This window comes from Salmo salar, chromosome 07, assembly GCF_965601325.2.
Source record: "Salmo salar chromosome 07, fSalSal1, whole genome shotgun sequence".
Taxonomy (NCBI): Eukaryota; Metazoa; Chordata; class Actinopteri; order Salmoniformes; family Salmonidae; genus Salmo; species Salmo salar.
Window position 1 is genome coordinate 62,651,384 of NC_138297.1, and position 25,779 is coordinate 62,677,162.

A 25,779-nucleotide genomic window follows, 5' to 3' on the forward strand; every position below is an offset into this window, starting at 1 on the left:
CATACTACAGAGCTGTATAGAGTTTATAATTCTACAGAGCTGTATAGAGTTTAACATACTACAGAGCTGAATAGAGTTTAACATACTACAGAGCTGTATAGAGTTTAACATACTACAGAGCTGAATAGAGTTTAACATACTACAGAGCTGTATAGAGTTTAACATACTACAGAGCTGTATAGAGTTTAACATACTACAGAGCTGTATAGAGTTTAACATACTACAGAGCTGTATAGAGTTTAACATATTACAGAGCTGAATAGAGTTTAACATAGGACAAAGCTGTATAGAGTTTAATATACTACAGTGCTGTATAGAGTTTAACATAGTACAGAGCTGTATAGAGTTTAACATACTACAGAGCTGTATAGAGTTTAACATATTACAGAGCTGAATAGAGTTTAACATACTACAGAACTGTATAGAGTTTAACATATTACAGAGCTGAATAGAGTTTAACATAGGACAAAGCTGTATAGAGTTTAATATACTACAGAGCTGAATAGAGTTTAACATATTACAGAGCTGAATAGAGTTTAACATAGGACAAAGCTGTATAGAGTTTAATATACTACAGTGCTGTATAGAGTTTAACATAGTACAGAGCTGTATAGAGTTTAACATATTACAGAGCTGAATAGAGTTTAACATAGGACAAAGCTGTATAGAGTTTAATATACTACAGAGCTGAATAGAGTTTAACATATTACAGAGCTGAATAGAGTTTAACATAGGACAAAGCTGTATAGAGTTTAATATACTACAGTGCTGTATAGAGTTTGACATACTACAGAGCTGTATAGAACAGAGCTGTATAGAGTTTAACATAGTACAGAGCTGTATAGAGTTTCTATACTGTATAATCCATCAAGCCCTGACTACTGTATGTTGAGACCCTGAACGCCGAATGTTCCATTTGACCCCCGTGTCATTATCTGACCCTCATGCATATGCTAATGAGCCTCCAGGTTCCATGGCAACCTGTCTCTCCTCAATAGATTCTCAAGGGCACCTGGTGACGTGTGTGTGTGTGTGTGTGTGTGTGTGTGTGTGTGTGTGTGTGTGTGTGTGTGTGTGTGTGTGTGTGTGTGTGTGTGTGTGTGTGTATTTGTGTGTTTTTGTGTGTTGCTATAGGCAACACTGTAGCAATGCATCCCTCCTTCTAGGTATAAAATGTAATTATATCCATCTTATTGATTAACATAGAAGTACCAGACATGTGCCTTCTGGTTCTGAATATATGCAGGGGGGGGTGTGACTTCTAAGAGATATGCCTTACTTGACAACTGAAGGATTGTGAAAATGGCAAGTTGCAAAGATGGTTATTTTTCATTTCTGAAAGACCAGACAGAAAGACCAGACATGAAGACCAGACAGAAAGACCAGACATGAAGACCAGACAGAAAGACCAGACATGAAGACCAGACAGAAAGACCAGACAGAAAGACCAGACAGAAAGACCAGACAGAAAGACCAGACAGAAAGACCAGACAGAAAGACCAGACAGAAAGACTAGACAGAAAGACCAGACATGAAGACCAGACAGGCAGGAAGACCAGACAGGCAGGAAGACCAGACAGAAAGACCAGACATGAAGACCAGACAGAAAGACCAGACAGAAAGACCAGACAGAAAAACCAGACAGAAAGACCAGACAGAAAGATCAGACAGGCAGGAAGACCAGACAGAAAGACCAGACATGAAGACCAGACAGAAAGACCAGACAGAAAGACCAGACAGAAAGACCAGTCAGAAAGACCAGACAGAAAGACTAGACAGAAAGACCAGACAGAAAGACCAGACAGAAAGACCAGACAGAAAGACCAGTCAGAAAGACCAGACATGAAGACCAGACAGGCAGGAAGACCAGACAGGCAGGAAGACCAGACAGAAAGACCAGACATGAAGACCAGACAGAAAGACCAGACAGAAAGACCAGACAGAAAAACCAGACAGAAAGACCAGACAGAAAGATCAGACAGAAAGACCAGACAGAAAGACCAGTCAGAAAGACCAGACAGAAAGACTAGACAGAAAGACCAGACAGAAAGACCAGACAGAAAGACCAGACAGAAAGACCAGACAGAAAGACCAGTCAGAAAGACCAGACAGAAAGACCAGACATGAAGACCAGACATGAAGACCAGACAGGCAGGAAGACCAGACAGAAAGACCAGACAGAAAGACCAGACAGAAAGACCAGACAGAAAGACCAGACAGAAAGACCAGACATGAAGAACAGACAGGCAGGAAGACCAGACAGAAAGACTAGACAGAAAGACTAGACAGAAAGACTAGACAGAAAGACCAGACAGAAATGTGAAGTAGCTAGCTGTTGTTTTGATTGTAATGAGTTGACAGATTACTGACTAGCATGCAATTTTAACCTTTTAACTACAGTTCATAAGGACCGGCTTTCTGAGTGTGCATCTGTTCTTTAAGAGTAATTAACCAGATAATGGTGGACAGGATGTTAATGATAATGGGATGTTAATGATAATGGTATGTTAATAGTTTAGATGCCCAGAGAGTTATTCTCTCTACGGGGTGAAGGTGTGCTGCGTGGAATGTAGCTCTCAATGCATTTTAATATTGAAGGGAAAATGTTGTATTTTCTAAAGATTGTTTTTCCACCCTGAAAAAACACATGTGCAGCAGGCTAAGCATGCCAGAGGATCACGGAAAACACCCAGCTGAAAATATTAGCTGATTAAATTACTATCATTGAATATCAAACGTTAAATGCAACTCTCCTACGGTCATTTGGTAATGTTGAGAAATCTGACAGATGGCAGAAGTGTAATCAGTCTGATCTCCTGGATTGTGTTCCACCGTAGACCAAAAGGGGGCAGGACAGAACACAGACGCTGTCTTTTCGCTTTCCATGAGTCTCCACATACCAGCCTCCTCTCACTCACTCACCAGCTAGCAGCCCGTATAGTGATGATGTTGCACCTGTCTTCAGCGCTCTCTTCTGAATCATCACGGATGCTGAATGGAATATTTTGACGTCAATTATTTCTAATTGGTCTTAAAAGTTCTAAGAACGCCGACGGTCAATATTAGATGACTCGTCATTTTGCGAGCATGTGGTTTTCTTCTGACTGACGCGTATCGCCTGCGGTATTTTAGTACCACCAGTATTTTTGAAAGTGGACAGATAAGCATGGACTAATCGTTGTGATTATTTTCCATTCATGATGGGACTATTCAAACTTTATTTTTTGTACAGTATATTTGCCATCTTCCCAGGTAAGCTAAACGTCCGCATTTTGTTACGCAATTATGTTGACTGATTTCCCATAACGGTCATGTTTTGATTTTAGTATGTTACTGTGACGTGGTTTCAGTTGATAACCGAATTGATGTATTTCTTATTTTTCATGTTTTACAATCATTTGACCATTTTGGCTGTGTAGGAAGTTGTAACCTATCAGAATGGAAGTTTCGCAGCATTACATCATGATATAGCAGCAATAGCCGGCTGCGCTGTGTCCACGCCAAGGTGTCGGGCTGCCGGTCGCTGTCCATGGTGCTGAACTAACGCTGTCTCTGCCGCTGCCGGACTCTTTCTATCTATCCGGTCTCTCTCATCCAGCTCTAGGCTTTGGGGTCGACCCTGCCCTCCGCATCAACGTATTCGATGAACTGAAGTTGGGAGAGTCTTATGCTGGAGTTTTTCAAGTTCAGGGGTTCCACAATGAGAGCAGAGCCTTTCTTTTCCAAGGTAAGACCCGATAACTGTATTTGACCCATATCAATGCTTTACTCTCACGGGGCGGCAGGTAGCCTAGTGGTTAGAGGCAGGTAGCCTAGTGGTTAGAGCAGGTAGCCTAGTGGTTAGAGGAATGTAGCCTAGTGGTTAGATCAGGTAGCCTAGTGGTTAGAGGCAGGTAGCCTAGTGGTTAGAGCAGGTAGCCTAGTGGTTAGAGCAGGTAGCCTAGTAGTTAGAGCAGGTAGCCTAGTGGTTAGAGACAGGTAGCCTAGTAGTTAGAGGCAGGTAGCCTAGTGGTTAGAGCAGGTAGCCTAGTGGTTAGAGGCAGGTAGCCTAGTGGTTAGAGGCAGGTAGCCTAGTGGTTAGAGCAGGAAGCCTAGTGGTTAGAGGCAGGTAGCCTTGTGGTTAGAGACAGGTTGCCTAGTGGTTAGAGGCAGGTAGCCTAGTGGTTAGAGGCAGGTAGCCTAGTGGTTAGAGGGTTGGACAAGTAACCGAAAGGTTGCAAGATTGAATCCCCAAGGTGAAAATCTGTCGTTCTGCCCCTGAACTAGGCCATCAATGAAAATAAGAATTTGTTCTTAACTGACTTGCCTAGTTAAATAAAGGTTAAAAAAATATTACTCTCACATTGTACTTTGATCTTGTTTACGTTTGCACGTGCGACTAATATTCTGTTATGTCATAAGACATTGAGTTCAAATAGCCTACACACGTTAAAAAGCAGGTAGCCTATTGAGTTACAATCAGCAGGTCTACTACTAGGATGGACGTTTGGTCTTGACGTTTCACCCATAGCGTGATAAAGCATTAACGTTATCCTAGGCCTACTGTATGACGATAATAGATAACCCCGTCATAATAGATAACACCATCATGGCCTGGTGCCAGGCTGCAGTGAACTATTGGCAGCAACATTATTGTTTCAGTCTATAAATGATAGACTATTTATCCCAATCCTTTGCAAAAAGTGGATCAGCATAACAAAGATCCAAAATAGAAATCCCAGTCCATACAGAAGTCTTTCATTCTGCCATTCAGCTGTCCCCATATTGCGACTTCTAATCCCTTGTCTGGAGTTGTAGGTTTAGTAAACACTGGCATACCACATCCCCGCAGTGGGTTATAGTGTGCCACTCCCCCTCCACCCCACCCCCAGATATAGTAGCCTTGAATGACAGTAAATCAGCTGTCAGACTGCAACATTTCTGCTCATACTCATTGAAAAATGTGTAGAATAGCATGATTAGCTAAAAAACGGCAATTGTTTTCTTTCTGCCTCATGGCAATATGTGTAGAATTGCAGGAATTTAGCTATAAACATGCTAAATTCTCTCAGCCTAATTGCAAAATGTGTACAATAGCATGATTAGCTAGAAAACTGAAAATGTTTCTCTCTGACCCATGGCAATACGATTTGCAGAAAGTTAGCTATAAAACAGCAACATTTTCTCTCAGCCTCATGGGAAAATGTGTAAAAGAGCATGAGATTAGGTATAAAGTTGCACATTTTCTCTTTGCCCCATGGCAAAATGTGTAGAATGTGTTTGTGTGAGGGAGATTTGTATTTATTTTCATCTTCCACAGGAGTCTCTGTTTCTTTCATTCAGACTTTCTGTAAGTTTCTTTCTCTGATGTCTCCAAGCTGAGGGTGTTGATCTTGAGTTTCTTTCTCTGATGCCTCCAAACTGAGGGTGTTGATCTGAGCTTCAGTGGCTGTGTCTGAGCCAGCAATGCAGACCGCCCCCCTAGAGCAGAAAACAGGGATGAAAACTCTGCCTTTGTGCCGAAGCTTAAGTCATTCATTTAATAGGCATCTTTTATGTTTTGCACTGATTCTCTTGCACAGTCTCAATGTACACTCACTGGACCCTAACCCACACACACACACACACACACACACACACACACACACACACACACACACACACACACACACACACACACACACACACACACACACACACACACACACACACACACACACACACACACACACACACACACACACACACACACATTCCCCTGCACATTGACTCTGTACATGTACCCCTTGTATATAGCCTCATTATTATTTTCTTCTGTTACTATTTTTACTTTAGTTTACAGTTTTTTACAATCACTTTGGCACTAATTTCAGAACCTTGTGGTCATTTTTCAAAACTCTAGACACAAAACTCAAAACGGCCATCACTTGTAACACAGGCTGTCCAATGTTGAAAACATTGCATTGTGCATTCATATCTTTAAAGAAACCTTGCACTTGCAGAATCATTCGTTCAGATAACTCATTTATCATGAAATACCATAGGAACATTCATTTAGATCACCCACACACAAGATACCGATAGTTTCACTGTGTAGTTGTTCGTACAATCATTAAATATTGTAGTACAAAATATGTGAGACATGTTTCATTATGCTACTACACGTAAATACATCACTGTAAAAGGACTAGTAGAGAGAATACTACAGACACAGTGGAATCATTGAACAAAATATGACATTTATCGATGAAATGCAATAAAATCACAACATTGGTTTCTTTGAATCAAAGCAAAAATAATTAGCTACAAAAAAGAAAGAATCTACAGTAAAACATCAACTGCAGTGTTCCTCACCTGGCTTACTGTAAAACGCAAAGGCTTGATTACTGTACTTCTATATTCCCATCAACCCTGTCTTGTGGATTTGGCCACAGGTTCTCATCCACATCACAATGGATGTTTTTATTTGCCAAACATCTTGGGAAGAATCTTCGGGCGAATCCAGGCCTGACACTGGTCTGCCGTGATGTCATTGCATGCATCATCCATGGCCTGGAGAAGGGTGGCTTGTTCGTGATGGCGCCAATCATATACCTTCCACCTCCATGTGGAGAAAAATTCCTCAATCGGGTTAAGGAAAGGAGAGTATGGGGGTAAGTACAGGGTGGTAAATTGTGGTTGGGCCTGAAGCCATGCTTGCACCATTTGAGCATGGTGGAACCTGACATTATCCCACACAATGACATAGGTCATGCCATCAGCTCTACAGACCTGATTTAGCTCATCAAGGAAGGTTACATTCGAACAGCGAATCATGTGGCTGCCTGCAACTCAACATATAGAGTATATAGAGTAGAGAGCTTTAGATGTTGTTCGACCAAACATTAGAACGGGCAAGATGAGTAATCTAAGCAACTTTGACCGTGGTATGATGGTTGATGCCACACATGGTGATTCCAGCATCTCAGAAACAGCTGCCTTCCTGGGATTTTTACACACTACAGTCTCTAGAGTTTACAGAGAATGATGTGATAAACAAAACACATTCAGTGAGCGGCAGTTCTGTGGGCAAAACACCTTGTTAATGAGAGAGGTCAGAGGAGAATGTCCAGACTCATTCAAGCTAACAGAAAGGCCACAAATGCTCAAATAACAGCTGTTTAAAACAGTGGTGTGCAGAAGGGCATCTCTTAACGTACAACACCGTGAATAATTCAGGCTGTTGTGGAGTCAATAGGGGGTCCTACCCAGTACTAGATAGTTGTACCTAATAAAGTGTCCGGTGAGTGTACAGTAATGTCAAATCTGAAAACATGGTCTGGAAAAGTCGTAGATGGGACCATAGAAACAGTGTCTGATAAAGAATGATGATGAAATATTACATCCATAGATAATGTAGTCCAGTTGGTTCATGTTCCACGGTAATTGGTGTGAATGGATCTCGTTATCCTGAAACTTTCATGATATAAACATGGAATATTGTTTGTCAGTTTCTATAAAACTATGCATTAAGAGTAATGCAACAGTTACTTATCATTTTGATCAGTTGTATTAGTTGATAGTTAGATCATTGTAATGAAATGAAGACAGTCATCTCAGATGTAATGTGTGAATTACATTTTGAAATGGTAATACTTTGATGTTGTGTCATTTTGAACAGGTGATTTTAGTTCAGTGAACAAGTCATCTTAGCTTTATGTATATTGTATCCAAGCAATTGGAAAAAGTGTTAGAGTTTTGAAAAATGTGCATTTTGATCATTGGTTGAGTTTTGTGTCTAGAGTTTTGAAAAATGACATCAAGGTTCCGAAATTAGTGCCAAAGTGAAAAACTGTATATGGCAAATGTTTGTTAGTTTCTTTTTTACAACTGCATTGTTGCTTAAGGTCTCGTAAGTAAGCAGTTCACTGTAAGGTTTACATCTGTTGTTTTTGGCGCATATAACAAATACAATTTGATTTGTAGGCCTTTTATCCACAGTACCAGCACCAGTCCATGTTTTTGTTGAGGCTATGAGAATCAGAATGAAAGGCAGAATGGAGTATTCAACCCCTTTGTTATGACAAGTCTAAATAAGTTCAGGAGTAAAAATGTGCTTAACAAGTCACATAATAAGTTGCATGGACTCACTCTGTGTGCAATAACAGAGTTTAACATGATTTGTGAATGACTACCTCATGGCTGTACCCCACACATACAATTATCTGTAAGGTCCCTCAGTTGAGCAGTTCATTTCAAAGATAGATTCAACCACAAAGACAACATTGTAGTTACTCTACAATACTAAACTAATTGACAGAGTGAAATGAAGGAAGCTTGTACAGAATAAAAATATCACAAAATGTGCACCTTGTTAGCAACAAGGCACTAATACTGCCACAACAAAAACAATGTGGCAAAGCAATTCACTTTTTTTCTTGAATACAAAGTGTTATGTTTGGTGCAAATCCAATACAACACATTACTGAGTACCACTCACCATATTTTCAAGGGTAGTGGTGGCTGCATCATGTTATGGGTATGCATGTAATCGTTAAGGGCAAAATCCTAGAGGAAAACTTGCTTCAGTCTGCTTCCGAACAGACAATGGGAGATTAATGAACCTTTCAGCAGGACAATAACCTAAAACACAAGGCCACATATTCACTGGAGTTGCTTACCAAGAATACAGTAAATGGTCCTGGGTGCCGAGTTACAGTTTTGACTTAAATCTGGTTGAAAATCAATGGCAAGACTTAAATGGTTGTCTAGCAGTGACCAATTTGACAGAGCTTTAAGAATTCTGAAAAGAATAATGGGAAAATGTTGTACAATCCAGGTGTCCAAAGCTCTTAGAGACTTGCCCAGAAAAACTCACAGCTATATTTGCTGCCAAAGGTGATTCTAACATGTATTGACTCAGGGGTGTGAATACTTATGTAATTTAGATATTTGTGTATTTCGTTTGCAATACATTTGCAAACATTTCTAAAAACATGTTTTCACTTTGTTATTATGGGTTATTGTGTGTAGATGGATGAGGAAAACAATTTTTTTAAATCCTTTTTGAATTCAGGCTGTAACACAACAAAATGTGGTATGAATCAAGGGGTATGAATATTTTCTGAAGGCACTGTATATATGATTCAAACAACTCAGGAATGAGAGGAATTGTAGACAGTGTTTCTGCCTGCAGAGTGCTGTCTGTGTGTGTGTGTGTCCATACAGGAACATCCTACCACTGTTCTCCCTTCTCCTCTCTCCCAGAATTCTAGGCTTTCACAAGGATTAGATGGATCCCATTATGGTATATCCGTCAACTACATCTATTCATCTATTATAGAAATTATATTTTCTCTCTCGTGTACAATTATAACCCACCTGTTCCCTTGATGCCTTCATAGATCATTGAAAGTTGTCATCATAGATATATGGAATCCAGAGGTGAAAGAGGATTCCACACCTGCCAAAGAATAGGACATGAATTTCATCAATCCCATCAGGTTTCATATCAGAAACAAAGTTAGTGTGCCCCCCAACCCTGCTGAGTGAGTGAACCCTCCCTGTACAGATGTAGGATCATAATATGAGCAAGTTTGCTACAGCAGGAAAACAATCCTTTAGTATTAGGATTATAATTAATGGACATTTTCGTAGGGGTTGATACATTTTTCGTAAGGGAAAATCAAGTCTGAAATTTCAAAGTGGAAATTACAAACTTCAGAATCCTTTTTAAACCTCAAATACACTACAAGTAAAACATTTCCTGCAACAGGGGGATCACATTAAGGTCCTACACCTTTACCTCTCTATGCTGACTGGATGCTCTCTCTGTTCAGTGCAGCAATCAGGTTGCTGCTTACTCATCACCCCAATAGAGACTGTATCTGCAACAGCACAGCAGGACAGGATGCTGTTAGTGTAGTGTTGTCGGTCCTACGTGTGTGTGTGTGTGCGTGTGTGTGTGTGTGTGTGTGTGTGTGTGTGTGTGTGTGTGTGTGTGTGTGTGTGTGTGTGGTGTGTGTGTGTGTGTGTGTGTGTGTGTGTGTGTGTGTGTGTGTGAATGTAACACACATACACGTGAGATGCCATTCCTTTGCCCATTGCCAAGCTCTGTGTGCCAACCAGACAGAAGGGCAAGAGGCCTAACAGCAGTAGCAACATTAGTCATAGAACATATATCCAGGATGTATTGGATAACAGGAAGCAGAGATTAAAGGCCTATATGTTGGAAACAGTTCTGAGAGTATTTTGTTATGTATCCCAGAGAGGTACATTAGAAGTGATGTATTCCAGAGAGGTACATTAGAAGTGATGTATTCTAGAGAGGTACATCAGAAGTGATGTATTCTAGAGAGGTACATTAGAAGTGATGTATTCCAGAGAGGTACATTAGAAGTGATGTATTCTAGAGAGGCACATTAGAAGTGAGGTATTCCAGAGAGGTACATTAGAAGTGATGTATTCCAGAGAGGTACATTAGAAGTGATGTATTCCAGAGAGGTACATTAGAAGTGAGGTATTCTAGAGAGGTACATTAGAAGTGATGTATTCCAGAGAGGTACATTAGAAGTGATGTATTCTAGAGAGGTACATTAGAAGTGATGTATTCCAGAGAGGTACATTAGAAGTGATGTATTCTAGAGAGGCACATTAGAAGTGAGGTATTCCAGAGAGGTACATTAGAAGTGATGTATTCCAGAGAGGTACATTAGAAGTGATGTATTCCAGAGAGGTACATTAGAAGTGATGTATTCTAGAGAGGTACATTAGAAGTGATGTATTCCAGAGAGGTACATTAGAAGTGATGTATTCTAGAGAGGTACATTAGAAGTGATGTATTCCAGAGAGGTACATTAGAAGTGATGTATTCTAGAGAGGTACATTAGAAGTGATGTATTCCAGAGAGGTACATTAGAAGTGATGTATTCTAGAGAGGTACATTAGAAGTGATGTATTCCAGAGAGGTACATTAGAAGTGATGTATTCTAGAGAGGCACATTAGAAGTGAGGTATTCCAGAGAGGTACATTAGAAGTGATGTATTCCAGAGAGGTACATTAGAAGTGATGTATTCTAGAGAGGTACATTAGAAGTGATGTATTCTAGAGAGGTACATTAGAAGTGATGTATTCCAGAGAGGTACATTAGAAGTGATGTATTCCAGAGAGGTACATTAGAAGTGATGTATTCCAGAGAGGTACATTAGAAGTGATGTATTCTAGAGAGGTACATTAGAAGTGATGTATTCCAGAGAGGTACATTAGAAGTGCATCATTAAGTGGTAGAAGTAATAACTTAGATCAAATGTTCCATCAGAACAAGATGTGATCTGGTTTAATCTGACCACTTGAGATTGAAACAGGATGATATTTCTCCAATGAATTGGTCTTATTTTGTAAAAGCGAGTCATCCTGTCTTCTAAGTGCTCTCTCTCCTTCTCTCTCTCCCTGTTGCTACCTCTGTCTCTCTGCCAGGCTGTAGAAATCTGCGGCGTTAATTCCCCTGCTTTAATTCAACGCTATTTGGAGTTGAGACACTTGTTCCCTGTGTCATGAATCATTCAACTGATTTAAATAGACACACACACATATGCACACACACAAGCAGACACACACACACGCATGCACGCACACACACACGTTGGTTCCTGTGGCCACTTCCTGTGACCAGTTCCTGTGACCAAATCCATGGCATGTATCTTGATAAATCAAACTTTTACACCCCAAACTTGATAAAGACACAAGGCAGCATTTCCTTCTCATTAATCATCTAGACGTAATCCCACGACTGCATGGCCAAGCACGACTCCAACACCATCACTAAGTTTGCTGACGACACAACAGTGGTAGGCCTGATCACCGGCAATGAGAAGACAGCCTATATGGGAGGAGGTCAGAGACCTGGCAGTGTGGTGCCAGGACAACAACCTCTCCCTCAATGTGAGCAAGACAAATGAGCTGATTGTGGACTACAGGAAAAGGCGGGCCGAACAGTCCCCCATTAACATCGACGGGGCTGTAGTGGAGCGGGTCGAGAGTTTGGGTCGAGGTGTCCACATCACCAACAAACTATCATGGTCTAACACACCAAGACAGCCGTGAAAAGGGCACGACAACACCTTTTCCCCCTCAAGAGACTGAAAAGATTTGTCATGGGTCTACACATCCTCAAAATGTTTTATAGCTGCACCATCGAGAGCATCCTGACCGGTTGCATCACCGCCTGGAATGGCAACTGTTTGGCATCCGACCATAAGGCATTACAGAGGGTAGTGCGTACGGCCCAGTACATCACTGGGGCCAAGCTTCCTACCATCCAGGACCTATATACTAGAGGAAGGCCCAAAAAATTGTCATAGACTCTCTGCTACCGCCTCTGCAAGTGGTACCAGAGTGACAAGTCTAGGACCAAAAGGCTCCTTAACAGCTTCTACCCCCAAGCCTGAAGACTGCTGAACAATTAATCAAATGGCCACCTGGACACTGCTGCTACTCGCTGTTTATTATCTATGCATAGTCACTTTACCCCTACCTACATATACAAATTCTCTCGACTAACCTGTCACCCCCCACATTGACTCGGTACCGGTACCCCCTGTATATAGCCTCGTTATTGTTATGTTATTGTGTTACTTTTTATTTTATTACGTTTTTTACTTTAGTTTATTTAGTAAATATTTTCTTAACTCTATTTGTTGAACTGCATTGTTGGTTAAGAGCTTGTAAGTAAGTAAGGTCTACACCTGTATCCAGAGCATGTGGTTAATCTTTCGATTTGATCTTTCTCTGTCCATGGTTGATGCTGTGGTTTATTTATAGGTTTCTCAAGGAGATAACTAACTAGTATTGTGATGATGGCTGCAGGCTGGTACAAGTGTGTGTGTGTGTTTGTTTGTGTGTGTCACCAGGCTGTGGTTCAATACAGCAGAGACAGAGTGTCTGACAGAAGGCCAGGCAGCAGGAACAGGAGAAGCCCTGAAAAAGAGAATGAGAAAGAGAGACCTGGAAAGCCCTGAAATGAGGCCAGTCCCTCTGAGGCACCAGACAGGCTGGCTGTGTGTGTGTGTGTGTGTGTGTGTGTGTGTGTGTGTGTGTGTGTGTGTGTGTGTGTGTGTGTGTGTGTGTGTGGTGTGTGTGTGTGTGTGTGTGTGTGTGTGTGTGTGTGTGTGTGTGTGTGTGTGTGTGTGTGTGTGTGTGTGTGTGTGTGTGTGGAGCTTCTTATCTCTTCTCTCTGCATGCTGTATTGATCTATATCACTACAACAGTAACTGTAACCCAGGACAAATTGACAGGATTTGTGTATGAGAGAGAGAAAGAGAGAGACAGAGAGAGAGAGAGAGAGACAAGAGTGTTGTAATGTACACCCCTCCCTCCCCCCCATCATCCACAGGTTAAGTCTTAAGAGGACAGTGGGGTAAAATAAAATAGACCGTATGGTGCAGATTAGTAGTAATCTCCATGAATCTGAACCCTCTGACTGGGTGTTAAACCATTTCAACATCCATGAGAAACATACAGATGTTGTATCTTCATTTGACCAGTTTCTCAAAGCACAAAAATAATCCTGCAGCAACAGGAAATGTGAATTATTATCTTGTTTATAAACAATATACATTTTTGTAGGGGTTGTAACATTTTTAGATAGGATAAATCAAGTCTGAATATTTTAAAGAGGATATTACAATTTTTAGAAGCCATTTTAATCCTTGAATACACTACAATTTGCATTTCCTGCTACACAGGAAAATTATCTGCAACAACAGAGTGATCAAAATTAAATATATTACAACTGTAAAATGGGCACACATTCAATTTCCCTGTTCTGGTGAAAGCTGCTGTCACAAAATTTGTCGTCTGAGGAGGAGAAATCATCGGACCAATATGCAGCGATTAAGGTGCTCATCTTCTTTTTATATAGAAGGGAAAAAAATACTCATTCAAAACAAACGACGAAAAACAGTCCCGTAAGGTGCTCAGACTATACAAGGAAACAACCACCCACAAACACAAGTGAAAACAAACACACTTAAATATGGCCTCCAATCAGAGAAAACAACAAACAGCTGCCTCTGATTGGAGGTCATTGACAAAACTAACATAGACATAGAAAAACTAGAAAACCCACATAGAAATAGAAAACATAGAACATCAACCAAAACCCCCAAAACACACTAAACAAACACCCCCTGCCACGCCCTGACCAAACTACAATAACAAACAACCCTTTTTACTGGTCAGGACGTGACAGTACCCCCCCCCCAAAGGTGCAGACCCCGGATGCACCGAAACACAAAATCCCCACAAAAATAACCCCAAACTTAAAGGGAGGGAAGGGAGGGTGGCTACCGTCACCGACGGCTCCCGTGCTACACCCCCCCTCCCCAATCCTCCAACTACGGAGGTGGCTCAGGCTCCAGCTTTAGTCCCCATCCTAACCTGCCCACCCCCCTTGAAGGCTCATGGCTGTAGACCACTGCTGAAGGCTCTGGGCTAAGGTGCGTCACTGGAGACCTCGGGCTGAGGTGCGTCTCTGGAGACCTCGGGCTGAGGCGCGTCGCTGGAGACCTCGGGCTGAGGCGCGTCTCTGGAGACTCAGGGCTGCGGGCCGTCTCTGCAGGCTCCGGACTGCGGGCCGTCTCTGCAGGCTCCGGACTGCGGGCCGTCTCTGCAGGCTCCGGACTGCGGGCCGTCTCTGTAGGCTCCGGACTGCGGGCCGTCTCTGCAGGCTCCGGACTGCGGGCCGTCTCTGCAGGCTCTGGACTGCGGGCCGTCTCTGACGGCTCCGGACTACGGGCCGTCTCTGCAGGCTCCGGACTGCGGGCTGTCTCAGTCGGCTCCGGACTGCAGGACGTTGCCGGAAGCACTGGACGGGGAACTGTCGCCGGAAGCTCTGGACGGGGCACTGTCACCGGAAGCTCAGGACGGGGAACTGTTGCCGGAAGCTCTGGACGGGGAACTGTTGTCGGAAGCTCTGGACGGGGAACTGTCGTCAGAAGCTCTGGACGGGGAACTGTCACCGGAAGCTCAGGACGGGGAACTGTTGCCGGAAGCTCTGGACGGGGAACTGTTGTCGGAAGCTCTGGACGGGGAACTGTCGTCAGAAGCTCTGGACGGGGAACTGTCGCCGGAAGCTCTGGACGGGGACTGCGCACTGAAGGCCTGATGCGTGGGGCTGGCTTTGGAGGCGCCAGACTAGTGACATGCACTACAGGGCTAGTGCAAGGAGCAGGAACAGGACATACTGGACTGGGCAGGCGCACTAAAGGCCTGGTGAGTGGGGCTGGCTTTGGAGGCGCCAGACTAGTGACACGCACCACAGGGCTAGTGCGAGGAGCAGGAACAGGACGTACTGGACTGGGCAGGCGCACTAAAGGCCTGGTGCATGGGGCTGGCTTTGGAGGCGCCAGAACCGTAACACGCACCACAGGGCTAGTGCGAGGAGCAGGAACTGGATACACTGGGCCATGAATATGCACTGGAGGTCTGGATGGGCGAGACCGTGCGCACTTCCGCATAGCACGGTGCTCTCACCGCCAAACGCTCCCCATAATAAGCACGAGGAGTTGGTTCAGGCCTATTGCCTGACTTACTCCAACTCCCCGTGTGTGGGGGGGCTGCCTCCTCACCTCCTGAAATGGAGGATATAATGCCTCGTACCTCCGATGCTCAGCCTTTGCTGCCTCCAGCTCCTCTTTTGGGTGCCGGTACTCCCCAACCTGGTGCCATGGTCCTTTTCCATCCATTATTTCTTCCCATGTCCACGACTCTAAATAGCTCCTCTGTTGCTCCTTCCTCCGCTGCTTGGTCCTCTTATGGTGGGTGGTTCTGTCACAAAGTTTGTCGTCTCAGGAGGAGAAATCATCGGACCAATATGCAGCGATTAAGGTGCTCATCTTCTTTTTAATTAGAAGTACTCATACAAAACAAACGACGAAAAAAAGTCCCGTAAGGTGCTCAGACTATACGAGGAAACAACCACCCACAAACACAAGTGAAAACAAACACACTTAAATATGGCCTCCAATCAGAGAAAACAACAAACAGCTGCCTCTGATTGGAGGTCATTGACAAAACTAACATAGACATAGAAAAACTAGAAAACCCACATAGAAATAGAAAACATAGAACATCAACCAAAAACCCGGAAACACACTAAACAAACACCCCCTGCAACGCCCTAACCAAACTACAATAACAAACAACCCCTTTTACTGGTCAGGAAGTAACAGCTGCTCAAGTCTTATTATTGTTTTGCAGATTTTTACGCAGTGTGAAATGCACATGTGAAGGTCTAGACCTTCTGTTTATTTTCAATTGACTAATCCACATTTATTCAGCTTGAGTCAGTGTCCCACCTTGTCATTTCTAATTGGTTGAATTGCATTGTCTTCTGTGATGTTGTTTATTGAAATATTAAATGCCTTGAATTATTTTGGGGAATAGCCCCATTGCGTCTACTTCTACTGTGTGTTAGAGAGTGTTAAGTGTGAGCGTGTTAAGTGTGAGCGTTGTGAGATAGTGGTCCTTATGACATCACCACCCCAGTAAAAAATCAATCTATACATGATACCTAATAATAACAAAGCGAAAACAGGTTTTTAGACATTAAAAAAAAACAGAAATACCTTGTTTACATAAGTATTCAGACCATTTGCTATGAGACTCGGAACAGGTGGATCCTGTTCCATTGATCATCCTTGAGATGTTTCTACAACTTGATTGGAGTCCACCTGTGGTAAACGCAATTGATTGGACATGATTTGGAAAGACACACACCTGTTTATATAAGGTCCCACAGTTGACAGTGCATGTCAGAGCAAATCCCAGCCATGAGATCAAAGGAATTGTCCGTAGAGCTCTGAGACAGGATTGTGTCGAGGCACAGATCTGGGGAAGGGTATCAAAACAGTGGCCTCCATCATTCTTAAATGGAAGAAGTTTTGAACCACCAAAACTCTTCCTAGAGCTGGCCACTCGGCCAAACTGAGCAGTCGGGGGAGAAGGGCCTTGGTCAGGGAGATGATCACTCTGACAGAGATCCAGAGTTCCTGTGTGATGATGGGAGAACATTCCAGAAGGACAACAATCTCTACAGCACTCCACCAATCAGGCCTTTATAGTAGAGTGGCCAGATGGAAGCTACTCCTCAGTAAAAGGCACATGACAGCCTGCTTGGAGTTTGCCAAAAGGCACCTAAAGGACTCTCAGACAATGAGAAACAAGATTCTTTTGAACTCTTTGACCTGAATGCTGAGCATCACGTCTTGAGGAAACCTGGCACCATCCCTACGGTGAAGCATGGTGGTGGCAGCATCATGCTGTGAGGATGTTTTTCAGCGGTATGGACTGAGAGACTAGTCAGGATCGAGGGAAAGGCAAACAGAGCAAAGTACAGAGAGATCATTGGTGAAAACCTGCTGTAGAGCGCTCAGGACCTCAGACTGGGGCGAAGGTTCCCCTTCCAACAGGACAACGATCCTAAGCACACAGCCAAGACAACACAGGAGTGGTTTCGGGACAAGTCTCTGAATGTCCTTGAGTGACCCAGCCAGAGCCCAGACTTGAACCCGATTGAACATCTCTGGAGAAACCTGAAAATAGCTGTGCAGCGACGCTCCCCATCTAACTTGACAGAGCTTGAGAGGCTCTGCAGAGAAGAATGGAAGAAACTCCCCAAATACAGGTGTGCCAAGCTTGTAGCGTCATACCCAAAAAGACTCAAGGCTGTAATCGTTGCCAAAGGTGCTTCAACAAAGTACTGAGTAAAGGGTCTGAATCCTTATGTAAATGTGATAGGTCCGTTTTTTATTTTGAATACATTTACAGACATTTCTAGAAACCTGTTTTTGCTTTATCATTATGGAATATTGTGTGTAGATGAGAAGAAGAAAAAAACTATTTAATACATTTTAGAATAAGGCTGTAAAGTAACAAAATGTGAAAAAGTGAAGGGGTCTGAATACTTTTCGAATGCACCGTTTAGACCACATTGTTTTCTCCCCAGGTATTTTGAACCTGTTCTCACCAGCTGTAGATGCTGTGTTTATGCCGTACAAGACCATGAACATGTAGCTGGTGTCAGTGTGAAGCTGTTACACACACACACACACACACACACACACACACACACACACACACACACACACACACCACACACACACACACACACACACACACACACACACACACACACACACACACACACACACACACACACACACTCCCTTCATCTCTTATTGATGGCTCCATTAAAGGAGTGTAGATGTCTGAGGAGAGGAGAGGAGAGAGGGATGGGAGTTGAGGAAGGAGGGGTGGAAGGATGGAGAGAGAGGTTCGACAGAGGGAGAACAAAAGGCAGCCAGAGATCAGGGCGATCCCGTGGTTCCAATCCCTTCTCTCACTCTCTCTGTAGATAAACTGGAGGTAAGGTGTTGTATCCACGGTTAAAGGAAGCAGGGTTCTGTTCCTTTTGAATATGGAACACAACAGTGTACAGGATAGAATGTCGAATAGATGGTTTATTGACATGAGAGCCCGCTCAAAGGCTAGCAACCATGTGACCTTACTCATCAAGGTTGAATGATTGTACATGACACTAATTAACCAGTATAAACACAGCTCTAAAACAGGACATCGAGTATAACTCCTCTGTCCCTGTGAGTGATGATGGTTCCAGTCTCAGAAACATACAGTATAACATCTCTGTCCCTGTGAGTGATGATGGTTCCAGTCTCAGAAACATACAGTATAACATCTCTGTCCCTGTGAGTGATGATGGTTCCAGTCTCAGAAACATACAGTACAACATCTCTGTCCCTGTGAGTGATGATGGTTCCAGTCTCAGAAACATACAGTATAACTCCTCTGTCCCTGTGAGTGATGATGGTTCCAGTCTCAGAAACATACAGTATAACATCTCTGTCCCTGTGAGTGATGATGGTTCCAGTCTCAGAAACATACAGTATAACATCTCTGTCCCAGTGAGTGATGATGGTTCCAGTCTCAGAAACATACAGTACAACATCTCTGTCCCTGTGAGTGATGATGGTTCGTCTCAGAAACATACAGTATAACATCCTCTGTCCCTGTGAGTGATGATGGTTCCAGTCTCAGAAACATACAGTATAACATCTCTGTCCCTGTGAGTGATGATGGTTCCAGTCTCTGACAAAAAAATTCTAAATATTCCATTACCGTACTTCGAAGCATGTCAACCGCTGTTTAAAATCAATTTTTATGCAATTTATCTCGTAAAAAAGCGATAATATTCCCACCGGGAATCTCCTTTTCGGCAAACAGAGGAAAAATCACAAAGACGGGGGCGGCCAGGGTACGCGCCTAAGCCCACAGTCCCTTGATCGGCCACTTGACAAAGGCGATAATGTGTTTCAGCCTGGGGCTGGGATGACGACATTCAGGTTTTTCCCGGGCTCTGAGCGCCCATGGAAGACGTAGGAAGTGTCACGTTAGAGCAGAGATCCTTTGTAAAAGATAGAGATGGCAAAGAAGTTCAAGAAATGGTCAGACAGGCCACTTCCTGTAAAGGAATCTCTCAGGTTTTGACCTGCCATTTGAGTTCTGTTATACTCACAGACACCATTCAAACAGTTTTAGAAACTTTGGAGTGTTTTCTATCCAAAGCCAATAATTATATGCATATTCTAGTTACTGGGCAGGAGTAGTAACCAGATTAAATCGGGTACGTTTTTTATCCAGCCGTGAAAATACTGCCCCCTAGCCATAACAGGTTAATGTGCTTCTTCTTGAGCCACTCCTTTGTTGCCTTGGCCGTGTGTTTTGGGTCATTGTCATGCTGGAATGCCCATCCACGACCCATTTTCAATGCCCTGGCTGAGGGAAGGAGGTTCTCACCCAAGATTTGACGGTACATGGCCCCGTCCATCGTCCCTTTGATGCGGTGAAGTTGTCCTGTCCCCTTAGCAGAAAAACACCCCCAAAGCATAATGTTTCCACCTCCATGTTTGACGGTGGGGATGGTATTCTTGGGGTCATAGGCAGCATTCCTCCTCCTCCAAACACGGTGAGTTGAGTTGATGCCAAAGAGCTCCATTTTGGTCTCATCTGACCACAACACTTTCACCCAGTTGTCCTCTGAATCATTCAGATGTTCATTGGCAAACTTCAGACGGGCATGTATATGTGCTTTCTTGAGCAGGGGGACCTTGCGGGTGCTGCAGGATTTCAGTCCTTCACGGCGTAGTGTGTTACCAATTGTTTTCTTGGTGACTATGGTCCCAGTTGCCTTGAGATCATTGACAAGATCCTCCCGTGTAGTTCTGGGCTGATTCCTCACTGTTCTCATGATCATTGCAACTCCACGAGGTGAGATCTTGCATGGAGCCCCAGGCCGAGGGAGATTGACAGTTCTTTTGTGTTTCTTCCATTTGCGAATAATTGCACCAACTGTTGTCACCTTCTCACCAAGCTGCTTGGCGATGGTCTTGTAGCCCATTCCAGCCTTGTGTAGATCTACAATCTTGTCCCTTACATCCTGGGAGAGCTCTTTGGTCTTGGCCATGGTGGAGAGTTTGGAATCGTGATTGATTGATTGCTTCTGTGGACAGGTGTCTTTTATACAGGTAACAAACTGAGATTAGGAGCACTCCCTTTAAGAGTGTGCTCCTAATCTCAGCTCGTTACTTGTATAAAAGACACCTGGGAGCCAGAAATCTTTCTGATTGAGATAGGGTCAAATACTTATTTCCCTCATTAAAATGCAAATCAATTTATAACATTTTTGACATGTGTTTTTCTGGATTTTTTTGTTGTTATTCTGTCTCTCACTGTTCAAATAAACCTACCATTAAAATTATAGACTGATCATTTCTTTGTCAGTGAGCAAACGTGCAAAATCAGCAGGGGATCAAATACTTTTTTCCATCACTGTATTTACAATTCAAGGCACAATTAACCAGCATGGCTACAACAGCATTCTGCAGCGAGATGCCATCCTAACTGGTTTGCACTTCGTGGGACTATCATTTGTTTTTCAACAGGACAATGAACCAACACACCTCCAGGCTTTGTATGGGCTATTTGACCAAGAAGGAGAGTGATGGAGTGCTGCATCAGATGACCTGGCCTCCACAATCTCCTGACCTCAACCCAATTAAGATGGTTTGGGGATGGGTTGGAGTGCAGAGTGAAGGAAAAGCAGCCAACAAGTGCTCAGCATATGTGGGAACTCCTTCAAGACTGTTGAAAAAGCATTCCAGGTGAAGCTGGTTGGGAGAATGCCAAGAGTGTGCACAGCTGTCATCAAGGCAAAGTGTGGCTACTTTGAAGAATCTCAAATATATTTTGATTTGTTTGTCAAGAATTTAAGCTTTCTGCCAATATCAGATATGTCTATGTCCTGGGATTTTTTTGTTTTGTTACTTACCTCATGCTAATCGGATTAGCCTACAGTAGCTCAACCGTCCCGCAGGGGACCCACCAATCCTGATGAAGTTGTAACACTTTTTTGGTTAATACATGATTCCATATGTGTTATTTCATAGTTTTGATGTCTTCACTATTATTCTACATTGTAGAAAATAGTAAAAAATAAAGAAAAACCCTTGAATGAGTAGGCTTGTCTAAACTTTTGACTGGCACTTTATTTTGTTGGATATCCTGTATTACATAATGCAGTGTGTCCTAATTCTCTCCTCCAGTACCCACAGCCGTTGCATTTATAGATCAACTCTAATATTAGCACCTGTTTGAACTACAGCGCTTGATGTTAAATTGTGGCCAACACCACTAAGATTCAGAGATCTTTGTCTCTCTCTGCCTTTTCTCTCTCTCTCTCTCTCTCTCTCTCTCTCTCTCTCTCTCTACTACTCTCTCTCTCTCTCTCTCTCTCTCTCTCTCTCCTCAGATTCATGGAGGAACGTGAGGGTGAAGGAGGATGTAGCAGAGGTGATGCTCCAGAAGCTGAGAGACAAGACAGAGTTCACTGTGCTGGCCACTCTGAAGCAGGAGAGACTCAACTCTGGAGTCCTGCTCTCCATACACTATGCAGAGCACAGGTAAGACACAGTCCTCTTCATACACCATGCAGAGCACAGGAAAGACACAGTCCTCTCCATACACTATGCAGAACACAGGTAAGACAGTCCTCTTCATACACCATGCAGAACAGAGGTACGACACACATCTTGACTTAGTAACCGTTTGTGTGCTATTATGAAATGGAGGTAAGAACAGCCATAAACTCACTCCACAGCTAGCTTGAAATGTCGCCAATGGTGCTATGGAATTGGATAATGTTCTATAGCTCAATCTGGTCTTACCTTGTCAAGCGGGCGGACACTTGTATTTGCGAGGTAGAGGACCCTGGTTGAAGTCCAGACAGAGACATTATAGAGGACCCTGGTTGAAGTCCAGACAGAGACACTATAGAGGACCCTGGTTGAAGTCCAGACAGAGACACTAAAGAGGACCCTGGTTGAAGTCCAGACAGAGACACTATAGAGGACCCTGGTTGAAGTCCAGACAGAGACATTATAGAGGACCCTGGTTGAAGTCCAGACAGAGACACTATAGAGGACCCTGGTTGAAGTCCAGACAGAGACATTATAGAGGACCCTGGTTGAAGTCCAGACAGAGACACTATAGAGGATCCTGGTTGAAGTCCAGTCAGAGACATTATAGAGGACCCTGGTTGAAGTCCAGTCAGAGACACTATAGAGGACCCTGGTTGAAGTCCAGACAGAGACACTATAGAGGACCCTGGTTGAAGTCCAGACAGAGACACTATAGAGGACCCTGGTTGAAGTCCAGACAGAGACACTATAGAGGACCCTGGTTGAAGTCCAGTCAGAGACACTTATAGAGGACCCTGGTTGAAGTCCAGTCAGAGACACTATAGAGGACCCTGGTTGAAGTCCAGCAGAGACACTATAGAGGACCCTGGTTGAAGTCCAGTCAGAGACACTATAGAGGACCCTGGTTGAAGTCCAGTCAGAGACATTATAGAGGACCCTGGTTGAAGTCCAGTCAGAGACATTATAGAGGACCCTGGTTGAAGTCCAGTCAGAGACATTATAGAGGACCCTGGTTGAAGTCCAGACAGAGGCTGGTTCAGGGAAGCAGCACTACATGCTAAGCTAGCACACTGGCTGTTTCATACAGTAGAGTCAGCAAAAACAGCTGAAGGGGGACTTCATCAGAGGAGGCTGGTGAAGAGAGGATGGCTCATAAAAAATGGATGAAATTAAGTGAATTGAATGGTATAAATAAACAGGCGTTTGATGTGATTCCATTAATTCCATTCCAGCCATTACTATGAGCCAGTCCTCCCCATTTTAAGTCCCACCAGCCACCACTGGACTCCATATGTAATAAAGAGGCAAGAACCTGAAAAGTCCGGGCCTCGGGTAACGGCAGTACAATGCTGACCTACACCAACTAGTCATACAGATCAGACTGTGTACCATCTGCCAAGATTTCCCAAGTGTCATTGTATAAAGTTCAGCCTGCCATTGTTTTTATTGTGTGGGATTTGGGCATGGGTTTCATGGGGTCATATGAACAGTAGTGTTAGCACTTCACTGCCAAGGCTCTGTTGTTGTCTTGAAGACAGTCCATATTAGGTTAAACAGTCAGATTATGATTTAGCCCCGTTTTCATTGTTCCGACCTCCAAGGACAGCTTTATATGGATTTTTTCATTTTCTTTAATCTTAAATGTGGAAAATAAATCCTTTGGGAGAACCAAAGCAAAGCAGCTTGTCCTTTCTTCAGTTGAAGCATTCCATCCCTCTATCCTTCTGATTTTCCTCAGTCCTTTTTGTAATGGCTTCAATCTTTCCCTTTATCCATCCATCCATTCCTCTATCCCTCCGCCCCTACATCGTTCTCTCTTTCTTCCCAATCACTTATGTAATGGCTTCTATCTATCTATCTATCTATCTATCTATCTATCTATCTATCTATCTATCTATCTATCTATCTATCTATCTATCTATCTATCTATCTATCTATCTATCTATCTATCTATCTATCTATCTATCTATCTATCTATCTATCTATCTATCTATCTATCTATCTATCTATCTATCTCTCTATCTATCTATCTATCTATCTATCTATCTTCTGTCTGTCTGTCTGTCTGTCTGTCTGTCTGTCTGTCTGTCTGTCTGTCTGTCTGTCTGTCTGTCTGTCTGTCTGTCTGTCTGTCTGTCTGTCTGTCTGTCTGTCTGTCTGTCTGTCTGTCTGTCTGTCTGTCTGTCTGTCTGTCTGTCTGCCTTCCAATTATTTTTCCTTCCAATCATTTATGTAATGGCTTAAATCTATCCCTTCAACCCTCCATCCCTCCATCCCTCCATACTTCCACTCCTTTCTGCAGATGGGTAAACAGACAGAGGTGTATCTCGAATGATTTATTGTCTGTAGTCAGTGTTGGAGAAAGACCTGTGACATTTTCTCCCCCCAGACACAGTATTGATGACATGGCCTCTAAGGTCACAGTCAACCTGTCATCTTCCTTTATCTCATGGATCAGTGCTTTATTCCACACACACACACACACACACACACACACACACACACACACACACACACACACACACACACACACACACACACACACACACACACCCACACACACACACACACACACCTCTCAAGTTTGAATTCCTTACTCAGTCCAGTCTCTAGATGAATGTGTCAGACAGACAGACAGACAGACAGACAGACAGACAGACAGACAGACAGACAGACAGACAGACAGACAGACAGACAGACAGACAGACAGACAGACAGACAGACAGACAGACAGACAGACAGACAGACAGACAGACAGACAGACAGACACGCACAGACAGACAGACAGATTCAATCCTAGTAGGACTGTCTTGCAGTAGCTGGATTAGTTTGATGTGATAAGGAAGCAGAAGGAATAAGGAAGCACAGTGATAAGGGAGTGTACATGCCACACACACACACACACACACACACACACACACACACACACACACACACACACACACACACACCACACACACACACACACACACACACACACACACACACACACACACACACACACACACGTAAGATGTTTAAGATGTGGATTACAGCAGCTGCAGTGATAGGATCATGTATGAAACCGCGGGGAAGGCGGGGGGGGGGGGAGCGGTGTGTGTGTGTGTGTGTGTGTGTGTGTGTGTGTGTGTGTGTGTGTGTGTGTGTGTGTGTGTGTGTGTGTGTGTGTGTGTGTGTGTGTGTGTGTGTGTGTGTGTGTGTGTGTGTGTGTGTGTGTGTGTGTGTGTCTGTCCCACACCAACTCTCCGAGTGCTATCAGATTTGGAGTCTATGGTGCCATTTCCACCCAACCCAGTAGATTGTAATGTCGGTGCAGGTGTAGTTTTAGCTCCAGCAGTCTGGAGAGAGAGAGAGAGTGACCAGGCTGAGAGCAGACTGGGCTGGGTGTTCTAATCAGAGAGATTAATACTCTGGCTGGGTGTTCTAATCAGAGAGATTAATACTCTGGCTGGGTGTTCTAATCAGAGAGATTAATACTCTGGCTGGGTGTTCTAATCAGAGAGATTAATACTCTGGCTGGGTGTTCTAATGAGAGAGATTAATACTCTGACTGGGTGTTCTAATCAGAGAGATGAATACTCGTCTCTAAACTCCTCCGTAAACTCCTCCGTAATCTCCTCTGTAAATCTCCTCTGTAAATCTCCTCTGTAAATCTCCTCTGTAAATCTCCTCTGTAAACTCCTCCGTAAACTCCTCCGTAAACTCCTCCGTAATCTCCGCTGTAAATCTCCTCTGTAAACTCCTTTGTAAACTCCTCTGTAATCTCCT

The 25,779-nt window shown here is 43.5% G+C and overlaps 1 protein-coding gene across 1 annotated transcript in view; it reads left to right on the forward strand.

Moving 5' to 3' along the window:
• Positions 1-2,853: 2,853 nt before the first annotated feature.
• The window catches only part of LOC106609796 (protein kinase C-binding protein NELL2), a 115,013-nt gene continuing 92,087 nt past the window's right edge, over positions 2,854-25,779 (forward strand). The window contains exons 1-3 of the mRNA XM_045722361.2: positions 2,854-3,252; positions 3,599-3,727; positions 21,843-21,993. Coding sequence (XP_045578317.1) covers positions 3,198-3,252; positions 3,599-3,727; positions 21,843-21,993 — 335 coding nt within the window. The 5' untranslated portion in view covers positions 2,854-3,197. The remainder of the gene's footprint in view (positions 3,253-3,598; positions 3,728-21,842; positions 21,994-25,779) is intronic.